This window comes from Oncorhynchus kisutch, linkage group LG1, assembly GCF_002021735.2.
Source record: "Oncorhynchus kisutch isolate 150728-3 linkage group LG1, Okis_V2, whole genome shotgun sequence".
NCBI classification, from domain to species: Eukaryota; Metazoa; Chordata; class Actinopteri; order Salmoniformes; family Salmonidae; genus Oncorhynchus; species Oncorhynchus kisutch.
Window position 1 is genome coordinate 39,520,952 of NC_034174.2, and position 13,181 is coordinate 39,534,132.

At 38.1% G+C, this 13,181-nt stretch overlaps 2 protein-coding genes across 5 annotated transcripts in view; one reads left to right on the plus strand and one right to left on the minus strand.

The window, feature by feature from the left end:
• LOC109894301 (serine/threonine-protein phosphatase 6 regulatory ankyrin repeat subunit C) overlaps nt 1-11,128 on the plus strand; it is a 40,747-nt gene extending 29,619 nt beyond the window's left edge. Inside the window, exon 28 of one of the 2 annotated variants that reach the window (XM_020487703.2) lies at nt 1-11,128. In XM_020487703.2, coding sequence (XP_020343292.1) covers nt 1-245 — 245 coding nt within the window. In that variant the 3' untranslated portion in view covers nt 246-11,128. The other variant, XM_031823886.1, reaches the window with a different exon arrangement.
• LOC109894288 (SOSS complex subunit B1-B-like) overlaps nt 1,966-13,181 on the minus strand; it is a 27,432-nt gene continuing 16,216 nt past the window's right edge. For all 3 annotated transcript variants that reach the window (XM_031823903.1, XM_020487690.2, XM_020487682.2), the window contains exons 4-7: nt 13,100-13,171; nt 12,872-12,956; nt 12,667-12,715; nt 1,966-12,256 (exon numbers count right to left, since the gene is read on the minus strand). In XM_031823903.1, the coding sequence (XP_031679763.1) occupies nt 12,090-12,256; nt 12,667-12,715; nt 12,872-12,956; nt 13,100-13,171 (373 nt within the window). In that variant the 3' untranslated portion in view covers nt 1,966-12,089. The remainder of the gene's footprint in view (nt 12,257-12,666; nt 12,716-12,871; nt 12,957-13,099; nt 13,172-13,181) is intronic.

The window sequence follows — 13,181 nt, forward strand, 5'->3', positions numbered from 1 at the left end:
GCCACACCCCGGCCCTGGCCTGTGCCCCTAACAAGGACGTGGCGGACTGCCTGGCCCTGATCCTCTCCACCATGAAGCCTTTCCCTCCCAAAGACGCCAGCGCCGCCGCCTCCTTTGGCCTCAACCTGCTGAAGCACTGTGGCATCGCCACCACCTGCGGGCCCCTGCCCAACGGCACCCTGCACCACGCCTACGCCAAGGACCGCCACGGCACCGCCGGCCTGGACGGCTGCTTCACCGAGTGAAGCGAACCCCCAACCTGTTTCCCTCAGACCTCCCTACCCTGTCCCCTTATATCTTTAACTAGCCAGATCTGCCCTCTTTAATCCACTATGATCCGGGGGACCCCCCCCTTCTAACACACACAACAAGAGCAGGAATATACTTTGAATTACATGTGTGTATGTGAGCGTGTGCGTTTGGATGTGTGTGTTTGGATGTGTGTGTCGGTATATGTGCGTGTGCGTTTGTCTGTGTGTTTAAAGAAAAACTAAATCCCTTATGGGTGCAGTCAAACCTATATGCAATTATTTGCCTCTCCTCTGTGGCATATCGTCTCTGTCGTCGCTAGCCTGGCCTTAGGTCAGACACCCTCTGTCCAGTGTCCAGGACAGAGCACGTCACTGAGTCCCTCTGAATCGTACCGGCAGAGTTTCTGTATCATCAAGTTATCACGGTTTTGTTGAATTAACAGATTCACAAGCATGTGTAATAAGCTACGGTCGAAATTAATTCTAAATTTAAATTATTGTGAATTTTTGATATTGCACTTCAACAACGAATGAACTTACCTCGCAAATCCCAGTGAAAGCGATGACCTAGTAGGAGAACGGTGCCTCGCCAACTTCTACTCTGACTGAAACTGGTGCAATATGCAGCATGTGTGGGTATTTCCAGTGCTGTGCCTCTCTCCGAAGACTAGAATAAAACTGAAGTAGTAGAGCGAGGGAAAGAACGGGAGAGAGTGATAGACCGTCGCTGGGTTTGACTGTACAGTTAAGAGTCTGGGTGAGTTGAGAGCTCTGCAGAGAAGCCCATGGATTTGAAAACAAGCGGTGACAAGCTGGTGTTGACTCACCTAGAAGTCCGACAATAAGTCAGATGCCTGACTTTTGTTGGCTGGGTTTTTCTGCATTAGCCCCCTCTCACTGAGTCCATACTGAAGGGAGTCGTTGTGGGTCTTGCCTGAACCCCACTCCCATTCGTCACTGTCGTAGAATACTTTTGGTACCTTAAGGCGGTTCCAAGACGTTTCTGGATATTTAACAATGTTGTGCCTATGGAATACTGAGAGACAACCACAACCCCTTAACCTCACCTAGTTTATACCCTCTGATCTCCCACCTGATTCCTGATTATTTAAGATTTTAAAAGAGAACAATGCTAGTGGGACATTTTTAAAGGATGAAATGTAGATTTGAAGAGAAATGGGTTTAGCACACATACTGAACAGCATAAGCTATTTTTGTTGCTGTCGTATAAACACTTGTTTACATAATGTAAATGGTCGTCGTATTTACTTGTGATTCGACAGTCTATGTTTGCACAATAAGGCCATGCTTCCAGTAGGAAAATAAAGAGCGAAGACGTGTTTTCAATATAGCTGCTAAAATATTGCTGCCTTTTCCATGGATTCTATTCACGGTTTCTGTCAATGCGGGTCTACATTTGGTGTGTACATTTTTTTTTTTCATTATTGGGAAGCAATATTTAAACAGACTTCAAATTCTGTTTTTACCTCAACATTGGGGATGACTTCAAGTTTTCAAGAAAATAATTTGCACTACCTCCAAAGTTAAAGTATTATTTTTCAAATGGAATAGGTAGAATGTTTTTAATTGTTTTTCTATTCTTTCCAAACAGCCATACTTGAAAAAAAAAAGGTAATCCCAATCAAACGGCATGCGCTGTAATCCTCCACGTTGATAGGCATAGCATTGGGAGTTGTCAAAAGTACAGCCAAAAACACAAATGCATTCCTTTTCAATTTTAATTAGGCACGTCTTGTACTTACCTCAAAGATTTTAACAACGCAACTCATTGACTCCTGTTTGGGCCACACTATAGATCCATGAATTTTTGTTGATAGCTTCTCTGTCGCCTTTTGCACAGTAGTTGAATCCGTATAGTTTTAAGGGTAATCAGTTGATTACGCTATTTATGGAGATTGTTAGTTATGTTCATCTGAACAGAATTCAAAATGATGTTCACTCCATTTGTAATTGTTTTCTTGAGATTGTAAAGACCCCCCCCCCCCCCCCATTCATAAAGTAATTTTAATATTGAAAAGGAGAAAGTATGTTTAAATCCATGGTGTACTGTAACATTCTGCATTAGCCTGCCTTGTATCTGTATTTTACATATTACATAAATGTAGTTAGATGGCAAAATTGCACAAGTAGTGTTACTGTACCGATGCATATCTTTTCTCTTAACAGTACACCATATTGACAAAGTGTGGCTGACACAAAAACACACATACATATATTATGTTGGTACGGTTATGTATGGACAGCTACTTTTTTAAATGTTTTGAGATGACAATCAGCATCACAAGGGCTTTTTATTTATAAGTAAATGCTTTTCGGAAGTTGTTTTTAAGAAGTGTCTTTCGGGATTTAGTTTATTTGAGTCATTGAGTATTTCTTTACACCCGTTTTGAAGTATGTGTGCTCCCATTTCTCTTTTTCGGCAACAAGAACACCATGTTGAAATGTCTGGTACAAATACCTCCATTGTGTTATACACTGACAACCTTAACCCTCTTCCTCTGTTACATTGTTGTTTCTCTCTGGATATGCCTCATTCCTATTATCAGTTGTCACCTAGAATTGTTCTCTTTTGAATGGAATATCAAAATCATTTTGCACATCTCTTTTAGATGTACGTACTATTCATTATATTAAGAGAGAAAAAAAGTTGATGCATCAATTTCTGAATCATATTTCAGCCTGAGATTCATTGTCAGCTCCTGGTGCATTCAATCATAGGGCTGGGAAGGAACTGTGTTTTAAAAAAGGAAAATCTGATCTTGCACCTATTCAGATGCCAGTAATGTTATTCCACAAGGTTTTTAATGTCAAAGCCTTTAAAAAAAAAAAAAATAAGATGACAAAGTCGATATTCTTTACATGATGTAGGAATAGCAAATTCCAAAACCAGTGTCGTTGTTCCTCATATTTATACTAATATGCTAAAAAAATGATTGTATTAAGCTACCTGAAATTTTTGTGGCATTTTACATAAGCCTTTTTATATGATGTCAGAGAAGGTTTAGGCCCAGTTCGATGAGGTGAGATCACATCGAATAGTAAGCCATTTAATAATGTTCTAGGGTGAATTGCGATGTTAATTATAATTGTTGCGTTGATTTAAATGAGAATAGGAACTTACTAGATCACTTTTTTTTCTCTCCCCTATATTGTGTGACATTTCATTGACCGTGGATTTGGTGTAGCCTACGGTTTTGTTGTCGTTAGGCTGGTTAGACATGACATTGAAAACCCCAATCTCCCTTTTGGAATAAGTTTTAATGTGAAACCGAATCCCTTATTGATCAATCGGATGCCTAAAGACATACACATAAAGAGTTAAAGGACTAAATTCATGAAGCCCCTTCCCCTTTTTTAAATTGTCTTATTTCCTCCCTCCCTATTTACCTATTCTGTTTACACTGTGGGCATAGATGAACCTAGTATTGTGATCTTTGGGGCCATAGAATGTCGGCAAGCATTTAAGATTTTCAGTGATGCAACAAAAACAACCATTTTCACTCAGTCCTGACCCAAAGCACTTATTTCAAGAATAAGCACTTTTGTATATTTAATATCTCTGTGTATTTATGTATACCGGTACATACAGTATGTTACCTATGTAGATATAAACTTCTATTTAGGGAGAACAATACCTTCAGTGGAGAGATGAGAGTACATGAACTGGTGACTGATCTTCACAATCATGTGTGATGTGCTTGTGGGAGAGACACTGTTTAATTGGAGGGGCATGTTTCTCTTTAGGGTTAGCATAAGAGAGCAGTGAAAAGTCTATGGTCACACCTTGGTGTGCACACGTGTGCAGCAAAAAAAAAACACATTTCAAATGGAAAATTATACTTGCGCTGCCTTTCATTGAGTTGCCAAAAAGCAGGGGATGAAACTGAAAAACACTTGACTTTACCGAATTTGAGATATTACGTACATTTGCAGACATCTTAACTAAGCCATATTAGTCCATTGCTGACAAAAACGTGAATGTATGGTCTAAATTATGGCAGGGGTTTTGGTTTTCGAGTAACTGACTTTTGCCGCACTGTTTAAGTTAAGTTCTAGAAATGATGGGAAAATAATGAAAAATGAACTAAAGCAAAATAATCTTTACCTCTGCCTCCTCATGCATAGATGTTGTAGGATTGTGTTTCTTCTTTTGATATGAAGGGATGGCTAACTAATTTGTGCCATTGAAGGGTATTATTGCATTCTGCAGATGGGTTAGCCTATAAAAACGTGGTACATCCAGCATATATATGCCTTACGTTTAGCGGTACAAGCCTCACTCCAATATAATCATTTTGACTCTTAAAAATCATTTGGTGAATGATACTTTTAGTTCCTCTCTAGCTTTTGTTTGTCAACAATGGGCACTAGCGCTAATAGCCGAGCTATCCCTCTTAACCATGGACTCACCATGGACTGCCTTTACAATACCTCTTAGAAATGATATATAGTTGTTTTGCTACTGTATGTTTTGTTTGTAGTGCGTAGCCGATTTATACATTTGGGAATGTGTCCGTTTTTGTCTATCAAAACAGTCGACCTTAATAACTCCCCATTCTGTTACCTAGACTCACAAGTGCCGTAGAAATACCTGTTTGTCTATGAAAAAAGGAATTGTCTTTGATTCTCAGTGGAGATGGTATTTGTGTGATGCTCAACACAAAGAGAGGAATCATGTTTTTTTTGGGGGGGGGGGGGGGGGATTAGATTGTGCTTCATCCTTTATAATTCATCCTTTTTTATGAAGGTAGAATTGTAATTCTGGATGGCATCTAATGAATTTAACTAATGTATCAATTAAACAGGTTTTGGTTGATGTTTCACATGCAACATCTGAAATGTTATCAGTATGGTATGGAAAAGCATCTGTGTAGAATTTTTTTGTGTTGTAAAGGACGATAATACCTTACAATGGCTCAAATGGCAAAGATGGACAACTTTCTCAAAATGCTTCAGTTTGTAGGAATGAGAGACATGGGCGCTTTGGCCAGTGGATGGAGTGAAATAGATAGCATTAGATAATTGTGAATGTGCATGGTGGAAGACTGATCAAGTCCAAATTTTATTTTGAAAAAGCAGTATGGGTAGTAGGGTAGAAGATGGTAAAATTGCACATAAGTAATTGAGTCCGAGTACTGTAAACTGAGTTACAGGAGAAGTTGGGCAAAGAACAATTAAAAACTTTGGAAGGAAGCAGATTCAACACATCATTTATTTCCTTTTATTTTATTTGTATAGATTAAGAGTATTTATGGATTTTGGGCAACTGACAAAATGTTGCCATCAGATATGTGAGTGGAAAGTAGGGTCGCGTTAAAATTGGAGAATAGGAAGAACATACACTATTGGTATAGTGGCCTAATGTAGCTGCCTTTATCTTGATGAGACACTATGGTCCTTTAGTGAGAAAGCATTCATATGGTATCGAACACATGTCATGCTGATTCAATAACCTCTAAATTAGGTATGGAAGGGATAGAAGTTTGAAACAAAGAGCATGTTGGTTTCTTTTAGTTATGCCAGTGATCACCATGGTGATGCTGTCCGTAACGTAGTCCTCTGGGATATCTCCCATTTACCTCTAGGACATCGATGTCCTTCATTACTTGAAAAGTCATTGGATTAAGGCAATAGCTAGGCAGTTACCTTTTTTTGTTTTTTTTATTCCCATTTGAAAGGATTCTTTCAAATCAAGAGGACACCGTGAACATTTCCTCTTCAAGCATAATATAAACGGCAGAATTAGAGCTTTCTTTGTTATTAGAATTTGTTGAAAATAAATGGCTACAATTTTCTCAAAAAAGTAAGCATGTGAAATGCGGTGCCATCATATTAAATGGATTAAACAAGATTCATTCATCTCATGACGTTTCTAGTCATAAATGACATTTGATCACCAAAACCAAACACCTTGAAATTGACAGAATTATGTCATCTTCAATGTCCAGATTCATGGGTGAAGCACACTATTAAGTTATTCCATGATTCCAACTTCTGCATGTCTGTCCTATCTCTATGTAGACCAAATGTTTCTTAAAGAAGATGGCATGTCTGATCATGTTAAGATTCTTGCTTTTTATAGCTTGTAGGCTATGTTCATGCCTTCATTATTCATTTGTTTATGTTGTACAACTACTACGTGCACAAGATTTACATGCTTATTCAGTCGTAACATCCAAATTCTTGTTAAAATTTAACCAAACTGTCGGTCCCACTTTTCTGCTATTCGACCCTCCGGTTGTGTGGCCCATGTTGTACTGTCTGAAGTTTGTCTGGTCCTAACTTGTTTGATTACGTTTGTCACTCTTGTGCCTCTGAAGTTAGTTAAGGCTTAGTAACACTTGTTCAAAACAAAGCAAACTGATGTATGGGTTGACTTTATTCTCTAACAGTATTTGGCTTCTTTGAAATACTTCAGAGATGTAGACCCACCAATAGCTTTATTTTGTCTGTCTTCTCTTCCTCTTCAAGGACAGTTACTGAGTTGACCCTCCAAATAGACTATAGAGGGATGCACTGGTGTTGTCTCCTTAGTGGAGAGTGATGTCCACACAATTTTTTTATAGTATGCCTTCATGTATTACTTGATTAGCCGTTATCAGACATTGAACAGCTTACCTCAAGATGTTATGTCTCACAATGATTTGTACCCAAACCAGTGCATATTATTGATGTATTGGACCTCATTGGAGAGTAAATGTGATACATATTATGCAACTTTTGTCACTTTTTTTATTTTATTTTATTTGATGGTTGTTTCATGACTCGACTGCTTCTTGACAGCCACCCATAGGATGGGGCAATGCAAGTAGGAATCCTGGGTGGGGCAGTGGTCTAAGGCACTGCATCGCAGGGCTAGAGGCATCACTACAGACCTGGGTTCGATCCTGGGTCTGTATCACAAATTGCCATGATTGGGAGTCCCATAAGGCGGCGCACAATTGGCCCAGCTTTGTCCGGGTTAGGGGAGGGTTTGGCTGGGGTAGGCCGTCATTGTAAAATAAGAATTTGTTCCTAACTGACCAGCATGGGAAAATTTAAAGGTTAAATAAAATAAATAAAAACAGTTAAATTAGGATATTGAATCATGATGTTTCCATTAAAGAAATGCTTCGATAGGCAACCAAAGGAGAGATGTATTGGACCGGAAGTTGTTTTAGATCCACATCATAAAGTAACTTATTTATGAGACTTCTGTGCATTTCTATATATATATTGTATGTCACATGGCTGGTCAAAATTGTTATAGTTAAAGAATGTTACCTTGTAAACTGCGAAACCCAGCTCCTCTATGACCACCAAATACAATCCTGACTGACACTTTGTCGTGATACAGACTGGCATAATAAACTGTGTCCTTACAAAACCATTGAGTGAATAGTTAAGTCCTTGGGGGAAAAAAATATTTTACACATCAGCAAAATGGTCTTCCGTTCATGCCAATTGAAAGCCTTATTGTTGATAAACGTGGAGGTCACACCTCCCAGGAACACAACTGCTCACAATTACAGACCCGGTGAAGCCAGTGAGCCATTGTTGTTCATTCAAAACACACAACATGATTCTAGTGCTTCCCAGTCTTATCATCCATCCATGTCGTGCACTGTGGCTTCAACTCCTCAAGCAATTGTTAATTGGTTGGAGAAATATACAAAGAAACACTCATGCTGTTGTCATAAATCCAAACACCCTCTGGATGTACAACTTGACTGTAGTTTATTTTGCTCTCGTTTGATTCTTGCCTTTGGCTTGCTTGCCATATTTGTCAAGGGACCTGAAAAAACACATTGAAATAGTGTTGAATCCCAGTAGTGATAATACTGGAGTTATAGTGTGAATTCATAATAAAAGCAATATTGGCAAGTGCACTTTGTTGGGTGTTCTAAGCACAACATCACTAAAAATGCACTTCAGACAGAGTAGTGTGTAGAGATTGTTGTTGATTTACTTAACTAAATGGTATTGAAATTAACATGGTAAATTATTATAAAGCAAGACTTATATTTGTGACATTTGTAGTACCATTTTAGCAGTATGTTGATTTGATCAAGATGTAGTTTTAGTTGGTGTCTGTACAACCGCCCCCCTTATATAAAATGAACCGACTTAAGATAATCACGAATAAACGTTGTGGCTTAGGCATTTTTAGGCTAGTTTTTATGCAACTCCTTTAATTGTGTGTGTGTGTGTTTAGATTGTTCTCTGTACTACAACATGTTCTAAGAATAGGTGGTGGAAGAAGATTGTATTTTGTGGACAAGGAAGTCAATGGATTGCTATGCCACAGAACTTAATGTTTTGATTACTTTTACAGTACAGTGAGTAGGCATAGAGTTCTGTATTTTAAGTGTGTTCGTGTGTGACGATTTGGGCAGTTAGCTGTCATGTCTTCATTAGTGAGTATGAGGTCGAGTGTGCGACGGTAATATGAACCGCTATCAGCAAAAGGGCAAAGAAAAAGTGTTCATTCCTGTCTATTGTATTTCTTTACCCACTTCCTGGTTTATAAATACCGTAAAGAATATTGTTTTTTCCTTCTAATTATTAACGTGAAATACATTTCCTTTGAAACACAAGTGATGTATGTAAGATTCTGGTGCAATGGCCTGTAATAGTTTTTGGTTGACTCATTTTAAATGTTATTGTTAATTTGAGCATATTTGAAAATAAATTAGCACGTAGGATACTGTACTATGTGGGGTAGACTAATATGCATTAACAGACCTTTTTGAATGAAATTTAAAGCACTGGTGTAATTGAAAGCTTGATGTTGGTGGTTGGTAGTCCTTTGCTTTAACAGCCCTTATTTTTACTTTGGTTCTGGATATATTAGCGTCTTATTCAGGAGGGCGTCTCGGTTTGACTCAGTCATTGGACATTGCTTTGAATTATGCTAGGATTTGTTTACTCCAATAGACCAGCCAAGCAAAATGTAACACAAGCCTGGTCTACGGGCTACAATCTTGAATTATTATGTGCTTTGACTGTCCGTATTGCCTCTGCTAGAATTTCATTGGCTTCTTGTTTCGCTGCAATTTTTTTCACCATATTGGAAGTTTTGGGTTAAAGTTAGTAATTGGTCATAAAGTTGAACGTTAGGCAGGTATTTTAACCACTAATAGTCCCTATCTGGTTTTAGTCCATAGAAGGGATAGAATATGCCAAGCCGATGTTGACTTCCCATGTGACTTCAGCATGAACTGTAGGTGATCATGAAAGTGTTATTGTGCTTCATTTAGGCCAAACTATAAATTAGGAGGTGCAAAATGAGCAAGTGGAAATGCATGAAATGCTTTCTCTTTGGCACCTTTCTGTTTTGAAGTACTGCTGCCTGGTGAAGAGCTTGAGCATGCCTGCATTCAGTATTTTCTAGAGCATTCAGTAAACATTTAAGTTTTATTAGCATGAGATTGTGATTTTTGAATCCATATTACCTCAAATATATCAGTTAAAAGTAATACATTTAAGTTAAAACAAATGGTCTCACCTCAAATGTCCATTCTATTTTGAAAGTGACTTTTACTGCTAATGTAATATGATCATGTTTTATTTTGCCTACCTCCTTGATGCACAGCTACTCTTTGTCTCCTTAGCTCATAACCACCTACAGTGAGCTACAAAGGTAGTGTGACCGTGACACATTTGGGGGGGGGGGGAACTTATGTACAAAAAGTGCTGTAATTTTGAAACGGTTCACCCGATATGGATGAAAATACCCTAAAGGTAAAGCTGACAGTCTGCACTTTAACCTCATAGTCATCGTATCAAATCCAAAGTGCTGGAGTACCGAGCCAAAACGTTTTTCACTGTCCCAACACTTTTGTAGCTCACTGTATACTAGTGTCTGGAAAATATGAAAGCATATTAATCACTTAATCACAAAAAAAAGTGAGCTTGATTTTGTGTGTGTGTGTACGTGCGCTTGTAACATGGAAAGAAAAATGATATCCCAACAACCACTGGAATGTGAAGCCAAACTGTATTTTGATCGAATGAAATCTCTTAAGGTCTAACTGTTGTAGCATACATGTGAACCTCGTCTCTGGTACATGTTTTCTATCCTTCAGATAATTGTTGCAACAAGGTACTTTATGATTGTTTTTTTTTAAACCCCGTCCTGAAAGTATCCACCAGGAATCATCCTGTTTTTCATAGTATGGTGGGTTTTTACTGTAAGTGTGTAAGTTGAGCCATACGTCTAAAAGTCTAGTTTACAGCTGCAACTGTCTACAACTACCAGAGATTAGGAGAACGTGTGTATCTTAATTACAAAAGCAACATAACTAAAGCTGTTATTGAAGTCAAATTATGGAGATGTGGTGTTTGTGTGAAGGGAAATCGTATTGCATCCAGCCTTAAGCCTTCAAACGAAAAACAAATCTAGACCTTAATTTGTGATCATGCTACCACCACAACTCCCATCACCTCTCCCAACCAACTGACCTTTGACTTTTAAACTGAAGCATAGGTATGTGATTTACAGGAATAGGGGTTAGAGATTTATTCCGTAAAAGACACACACACACACACCCTTCCAACCCTGAACAAATCTCCAACATGTTCATTATTTTGACATTGCAATCCTTGAAAGCACTTTGCCTTGTTATATAATTGTGTGCTACTGAATGGTTATTTCTTACAAAATGTTCTGAAAATGTATAAAATACATTATTTAATGATTTTAGTGAAACAGTGTAATCTGCATTGACCTTTCTGACATTACAGGAGAAATTTAACAAACCAAGGCATTGAAACCGGATCGATTTTATACAATGTATGCTACAGCATTTGAGTCTTGTCATTCAGTGTTGTGGCTTAGGATTGGTTATGTTTAAATAAATTGCTATTGCTTAATATCTAGCTACTTTGTGTTTTCTTTATTTAAAATTTTCAAGCCAGAATCCTTAATTGAAACTAGTGTATGTTTTTTTTTTTTTTCTCTCTATCTGGGGCTGGAGAAGTGTAACCACTTTCAAATTAATAAACATATCTATGGATGCAAGGACTGACCATCCATGATACCAAATGTGTAGTTTTATACAGTTTGTTTACAAACATTGGAGTAAAAATGGTCATGTAAGCTCACTATTCCAGACCAGTTTGAACGGTCGTACAACATTTAAAGTGTGGCTGCTGTCACAAGGTTCTGAATCTGATGGGGTATGACAGTTGACCTAAGCTCATGAGGCATTTAAGTTAAATTCATCAAATCAATATAATTTATTTAAACATCCAAAAATGGATGTAGCAACTAAGGATTCTGGCAATTAAGGATTTCTGAATCCAACTTCACATAAATCTGTCAGGTTTGGGCTACGTTTTGCACAGAGCCTACACAGCACATTAGTTAAAAGACCATTGGAAAACTGCCTGACTTTGAAAAACACGTTATGGCTTCCCATTAAGCAGCTTAATTGTAAAAAAGAAGAAAAAAAAATATTTCTCACATACTTTTTCTTGATGGTTACATAACCTTTAGTGAACTTTAGTGTACCTTGTAAACAAACCTAATTAAAATCAAATGTCTTAACATTTACCACATACAACTGGGAAAATACATTTGAACAGCCCTCCAGCTGGTAATTACTAGTGAAAAACTTGACTATCATCCTTCATGTGATGTTTCCTTACCCATAGGAAGTCCCACCCATTTGACTACTTTAAAATGGTGAAACCCTCAATAGCAAGGTTCATGCCAAAATGGGTTTTATCCATTTAGAGTCCTAACTCTATGGTGGTAAATTTCCACTTCGAACGCAGCATTAGTCTCATTTGACATTTCTGGAGAGGGATGGACTTTGCTTCCTTCTGCTCCAATCATCTTTTTGCTGAACGTCTAGTTTCCTTTCCATTGCTGACAGCTGTCGCTCCTGGATTGGCTGCTCTGCTGCCAACATCACTGCCAGCCTGCCCTCCCTGTTGAGGATTAGTCGAGCTCCCGGAACCTTGAGAGTTTACACCGTTCCCATTGGTAGTTTCATTACCTAGAATAAGAAATTGCAATGCTTAATTTATAAATCTTCATAAATAGTGATAGAAGGGAGAGGTAAAGTGTTAGTGTTCACAATTAACCAATTGCCCCCAAAAAATACACTGCTGTTTGTATACACTGAATGTGGCTGGACCAGCCACTCACAGGTAAAAGAAGCAACTTTACAGCTTAAAGCAGCAATGAAAAATTATATTGTTATTTCATGGAATTGTATTCCTTTAGTTTACTGATACAGACATGGCATTGACGTTTAGGTAGACTTCCAGGTGGAAATGTTGCATGAATCACCTAATAGCAGCAGAGGAAAATAAATAAATAACACTAACGAAGGCCGTTGCCGAAACGCTTTCATTTGACGTCATAACTCTTAATTTCTTTGTTGGTCTTTGATAGTGGTCTTACCAGCTGAGCTGTTATTGTTGTTCAGTATGTTTCCTTGGTCACCGACTACCTGGGAAATAAATAATCTGTTCACACACAGTACAAGAAAAAGATACTTGAAACATTGAACTAAATTCGTAGGTGGTTACTTAAAATATTTTTTCCCCTATCATTCTGTAATAAGACGCTTACACACTGATATCCCTAAGTTCAAAACACCCCTTACAGTCTTGTTCTTCATCTGGTCCATGTTAGAGTACTCTGGGCTAGGCTCACTGAAGTTTGGTACCTCTGAATACACCATGCAGAACCTGAACAAAACGAAGTGAGCATTAGTTTAGACCAGTAAATGATGACATTAGATGCATCTCTCAGCAACATTTACATTGTTGCTCCTCCTTTTCGTAAATATGTAGCATGAAATGTTATTAAGCAGAGCATCTATAGAACTTACTCTCCAATCTTCGACAGCTCTCCACCTCTACCCGTGTACAGAGTCAGGCAACCTTTGAACACAGACGCATATCTGGAGAAAA